General features: G+C 40.8%; 1 protein-coding gene across 10 annotated transcripts in view; it reads left to right on the top strand.

The window, feature by feature from the left end:
* The window catches only part of POLA1 (DNA polymerase alpha 1, catalytic subunit), a 348901-nt gene that overhangs the window by 25652 nt on the left and 317249 nt on the right, over positions 1-6000 (top strand). For all 10 annotated transcript variants that reach the window (XM_039494489.1, XM_039494508.1, XM_039494498.1 and 7 more), the window contains exons 8-10: positions 2655-2850; positions 3048-3204; positions 4017-4195. In XM_039494489.1, the coding sequence (XP_039350423.1) occupies positions 2655-2850; positions 3048-3204; positions 4017-4195 (532 nt within the window). The remainder of the gene's footprint in view (positions 1-2654; positions 2851-3047; positions 3205-4016; positions 4196-6000) is intronic.

Below are 6000 nucleotides of genomic sequence, written 5' to 3' on the forward strand. Positions count from 1 at the left end.
AACAGCGGTTCTCAAACTTTTGTATTGGTGACCTCTTTTACACAGCAAGCCTCTGAGTGCGACCCCACCTCCCCATACAAATTAAAAACACTTAAATAATTTTTGTAATGCTATTATAAATGCTGGAGGTGAAGCGGGGTTTGGAGATGGAGGTTGACCGCTTGTGACTCCCCCCTCCCCCCATGTAATAACCTCACTGCCCCCTGAGGGGTCACCACCCCGAGTTTGAGAACCCCTGTCCTAGAAGGAGCAATTGCAGGTTTTTAAGAGCTGTCCACAAGATAGAATGAGAACCAGGAAGATAGTCTTGGAAACTAAGTGGAAGTGAGCAGGTAGTGACTAACATTTTCAATTTCAATAGGCAGATCTGGAAACATAAGTATAGAGAAGTTTCTGTTTGGTTGAAGTAGGAGGAGTCATTAGTACCTTAGTGAAGGTGGCTTCAGGAGAGTGCAGAAGCTGAATAAGAAGAGAGGATGAGGTTGGAGAAGGTAACAGTCTAGGATTTTGGAGAGTAAGAAAGGGAATAGGCAACTTTGATCAAAGTGAGGCTTATTTAAGACAAGAAGAGTAATTGGGAAGCTGGGGTAGATGAGGTAAAAAGAAATAGAGAGAATAAATATTAACTTTTTTAAAACTTTATTTTAGTTTACAGTAGTTTATTTTGGTTTACAATAGATCAGCTACACAGACCTGTACTATTTAGTGGCTGACAGTGGAGCCATAGGCCTGGTCTACACTAAGAGTGGGGGGGTGGGGGGTGTTGATGTAAGCTATGCAACTTCCCAGCTATGGGAATACCGTAGCTGAAGTCGAAGTGTCTTATTCCGACTTACCTCCTGTCCTCACAGCGCCGGATCGACGGCCGCGGCTCCCCCATCGACTCCACTACCGCCGCTCGCGCCGGTGGGGTTCCGGAGTCAATGGGAAGCGCGTTAGGGGATCGATATATCGCGTCTAGATGAGACGCGATATATCGATCCCCGATAAATCGATCGCTACCCGCCTATACGGCGGGTAGTCTGGATGTACCCTTAGAGCATTAGGCTGGGACTTGGGAGACCAGGTTCTATTCGTGGCTGAGACCCTGGCCTGCCGTGACCGTGAGCAAGATACTTCATTTTCCTGTTCCTCAGTTTCACCATCTGAACTAGATGATGAGCTTAGTGAGGCCTTGCTCAATAAGAGGCATAGAACTATCACCAGTCATTGAAAGGTCTCATGACTCCCAGCCCAGAACACCATTTTCAAGGTTAAAGGCAGGGGGGCAGGATGAGGTAGCTGCAGCTGTTCCTATGTCCTGTCTGAAGCTCTAGCTCTGAGTGGACCTTGTAGGTGGAAGATAGGGTTTGGGAGCATGCAAAAGTGTAGTGAGAACATTTTAGGGATTTTTTTTTTCGTAGCAGCAAGCCTCTAAATGCTTTGAGGTTGTGCAAATGGGAACTTTTGAGAGGCTTATAACTCTGCTAAATGTAACTGAATAACAAACGGGGCCTGCCCCCTTATCAACTTCTAAATCTCTGCTACAGAGCATAGGAAGGCTGGAACTCTTCAGTGAAATGGTTGGAAATCAATTTCAACATTAGGAAGACAACCTCTTTTTCCCCTAACCTTGCAGTTGGAAATGAATGGTCTTTGCTGAAACTTTAAAGAGAAGTATCAGCCGTAGATAGAAAGAGCCTGTAAAACTTCAGTCCAAACAGTTAGTTTGGCAAAGTTATAAACAACTGAAAACTTACTTAGGCTGCCTTAACATGGGCCGGGCCCCATGTATCCTGTGATTGGATTGCTGCAGAATTCATTCCTTTGCTACATAATAATGCTCCAGAATCGGACCTTTCATTAGAAAATTGTTCTTGCCTTTATGATTTCAGCGAGTACCCCCAAAATGTAAACAGTCCTAAATGATGCAGTGTCCTATGTCTGCATCTGTAGAGTACCTGAAACTCTTAGGTCTGAGGGATGTAGCCTGTCCTATTCATCTTAATCAGGGCCCCATGGAATTTGGATACTATGGTTACATAAACTGGCCTTCACCAATTTGCTGCAGCTAGGCACACAACTGTATTTTTCCCTTGCCTTGCCATACCATACCTACCACTTCCCTTACAATTGTGAGTTAATTGGAGTACAGTGCGCACTCCGTGCACTGTTCCATGGCACAAATCAGAAGAGAGTTGGGGGAGCGAGAATTTAACTTCCTGGCCGTACCAATGTATGCTGGCAAACTAGGCTGTCTGGGGAGCTAGAGAGAAGCTGTTGAAGCTGACAGGCATCTCCATTCTTGCCTGGCACAAATGGGGCGAGAAAGGTTCTGAGGTCAGCCTCTTAGCTCCTGAGCTGAGGCCTGGGGAGAACAGCAAAAAACTCATGGCCAAAAATAATCAAGAAATGCGGTCTATTAATATTTTCAAATATGATCCATAGAACTCTCTTTTTTTGGGGGGCGGGGGTGTAGGCTTGGGAATAGAAATGGCGGTAGAATAAATGTTGCCGTGGAATTGAGGAGTTGTTGCTGAGAAATTTGATGTTGTGTTGAAGAGTGTGCAAAACCCTGACTGTAGGCCTTGTTGCCAGCTTCATTTATAACTAAACACTGTAGTTCTCCTTTAAGGAAAATTAAAGTTTAATTTGTGCCTAAAATATTTTTTCAGGTAGTAACCCCTATAGTAAGGAAAGCTCCCACCACTGTCAGAAAGGAAGTTCTTTCTCCAACTACCTCTGATCCTAAGCATACCACTTATGCAGCAAAATCTGTTGCAGTCCATAAAGAGAATGGTGCTGAATATACAATAAAAGCTGCAGAAAATGAAGAACTGGTGAAGGCAAAACCAGAGAAAGCTATTCAAGGTATTTTAAAAATTCTGGCAACGGAGATAGCAAATGTAGCATGTTCTAAAATATTTTAGTTAACATTGGGGCTAAGTGTGATTCATATGAATGTTGTATACTATGTGTGTGTGTGTGTGTGTGTGTGTATGTACTAGAATTATATAGTATATTGTATTAATGATTCAACCTCTTAGTTCTTTTTACAATGCTTACAGAAAATGATCAGGGCATGATGGATTTTGAGGATGGGGATTTTGATGAACCTATGGAAGCGGATATACCAGAGACTGCCGGGTCCCTGAAGAAAGAACAGAAACTAGAAAAGAAAGAGACACAGCAAGTGGATTCTGTGAAGGAAGATGCATCCTTTTTGTAAGGATTGGTGGTTGCAAAAGACCGTTTTTGCTGAAAGAAGTTATATTTATGACTTGATATTTACATATTTATTTTTCTCAAGGCATTGTTTTGTGATTGCACTGTAGGGACTTTAAAAACGTGCATGTTGAAAGGAGTAAACTGGCTGACGGCTACTTAAGAAAAGGGATACTTCATGTTTCTGGGGATAGACAATTCCTGTCTGGGTAAACAGTGTAATGTTTTAGGTTAATTGCAAAGAGCTGGTGATGTAATGTGGAAGTTTTAGACTGTACATCTTGGTGCTGATGAATAGAAATCAGGAATCACTAAAGATTTATATTACCAAACACCTTATAATTGCCCCAAACATTAATGTTAGTTAAAGCCAGTTTCCCATGGCAAATAGTCATGCCATTGAAGTTCAAAATGCAAAAGTAATGATTTTCAGGTCCTTTTCTTATAGGAGAGTTTTGAAGCACTTTTTAAAATACTTTTTCATGACTGAAAATTATGACCAGTCAAATCATGGTTTGAAGTGTACAAGGTGCTTCACAGAAACAAGTAATGATAGCTTACAGTCGAAGGTAGCCTTGCAAACTGATGGGATTACTCATGTTGTAAAGACTTGCATGTCTGGGGTCTGTCTAATAGTTTAAAGCAACTATTAATGCCTATCTGCTGGATAAATGAGAGCTATATTTGTGGGGGAAATAATGGAGTATTGCATGTTAGCTGGTTTCTTGTGACAGATCTTAAGTCATGTCTTCTCAAAAGTTATGGTTGTAGTAAACATACAACCTTATTCATCTGTTTTTCAATACTTGCAGAAGTTCTTTTCTCCCTGATATGTCCTGTTGGAGCAGAATGGATAAGGATGAAATTGATTTAGTTGCCTCAGAAGTTCAAGTGGATCCCAGTTGCCTGCCACTAGTGAACGGGGAAGATGGTGATCAAGTCTTTAGGTTTTATTGGCTGGATGCTTACGAAGATCAGTACAGTCAACCAGGTATCTACACATTTAAAGACAGAAAGTAACTCTCTCTTGTTCCCTTCAATTTAATCTCACCATGAAGGCAGGGATTTTCAAAGGAGCCCGAGGAAAGACTAGCTCAGGGGTAGGCAACCTATGGCACAGGTGCTGAAGGCGGCACGCGAGCTGATTTTTCAGTGGCACTCACACTGCCTAGGTCCTGGCCACCAGTCTGGGGGGCTCTGCATTTTAATTTAATTTTAAATGAAGCTTCTTAAACATTTAAAAAACCTTTATTTACTTTCCATACAACAATAGTTTAGTTATATACTATAGACTTATAGAAGGAGACCTTCTAAAAACATTAAAATGTGTTACTGGCATGTGAAACCTTAAATTAGAGTGAATAAATGAAGACTCGGCACAGCACTTCTGAAAGGTTGCCGACCCCTGGACTAGCTGCTCTCTATGCCTGTTGAAGTTCTCCCCCAGAAGCTGCTTTGTAATCTCTGCAGGTTACAAAGCAGCTTCTGGGGGAGAACTATATATGATATAACTACTCTATATGATATAACTACTTGACAAAATGAAAGTCTTGTCTATTATGTGTGGTCTGGTATAGTGTTAGGGGGAAGGAAAAGGATTTCAGTGCTGTTAAATCTAGGGAATATGCTGACATTATTTACCTCTGTGTGCTAGGAATGAGTTGATGTCTCTAACTCTTGGCTAAGTGGTACAATAGTTAAATGCACTGTTCTCTTCCTCTTTTAATGATCTAATCAGGATTTCAGCTTATTTTCGTTTGGTCTCCTAGGTCCTGATAAACTTGGCTTTGTATTACAAGTCACATGAGTTGGAGGAGAGGAGGCAGACTGGTTGGTTGTGGAATAGATATTATTGTGCAAAAATCTTCATAAAGCTCTGCCGAGATACCTCAGTCCTATCTCACTTATTTCATAGCTCTAGTGCTTTTGGTCTCTGTCTTCCATGCATATCAACCTCATTCACGCTCTCAGTGACAGAGGAAAAATACCTATTTTGGAGGCTTTGGACTAATGCTCCAAGTATTCGGTCTAATGCATTTTGCAGTCACACCTTTCTTAACTTGTGGTGCCAAGGGGTTAAATATGAGTCGGTCTCTTTGTATGCTGAGTGCATTGAAAAGCTTCCTGATGAGAGCAGCTAGTGATCACTGAAGCTGCGGTGAAATCAATGATTCTAATATAAAATAGCTACTCTTAAAGACCCTGCTATTGTTTTTTACTTCTATCTTGGCTTGTAAGTCAGTGGTTGCTGAATGGAACATAATTATGAAAGAATTTATTTTTCTTGCATGTTTTCTTGCATAAGAATGTCCTTATTGTGTCATTTCAAGGTTGAATAATAGACTGCATCTGGTTTCAATTAATAGTGCAGGGTAGAAGTAAATTTTGACATTACTATTTAACAGTTTCATTATTTTTATGGAAAATGGGAATAAACAATGTCAAATACATTGCTTGAAATGAAGCTGGACTGCAAGATAAATAAGACTCTAAAATCATTTGTAACTTTGAAATAGACTCTGTTTTCCTTCATGGTTCCCTTAAACTGTTTTATGGAGAGAATTGGAAGGCTGTACTCCTATCTTAAAAATTCAAAGAAATAAATAATAAAATAAAATAATAGGTGTCAATCTAGTGCTCTGGTCACCTGTCCCTTAGCTTAAAAAGCTAAGAATAAACCAGGTACTACTCATACATATCTCAACCTTATCCCACACCCTTATTAAAGGCTTAATGAAGGAGGTGGGTGAGACGGAGAATCTGGGCTCTGGTAGACTAAGGGAGCAAGTCCTGAAA

Source organism: Mauremys reevesii, linkage group 1 (assembly GCF_016161935.1).
Source record: "Mauremys reevesii isolate NIE-2019 linkage group 1, ASM1616193v1, whole genome shotgun sequence".
Lineage (NCBI taxonomy): Eukaryota > Metazoa > Chordata > Testudines > Geoemydidae > Mauremys > Mauremys reevesii.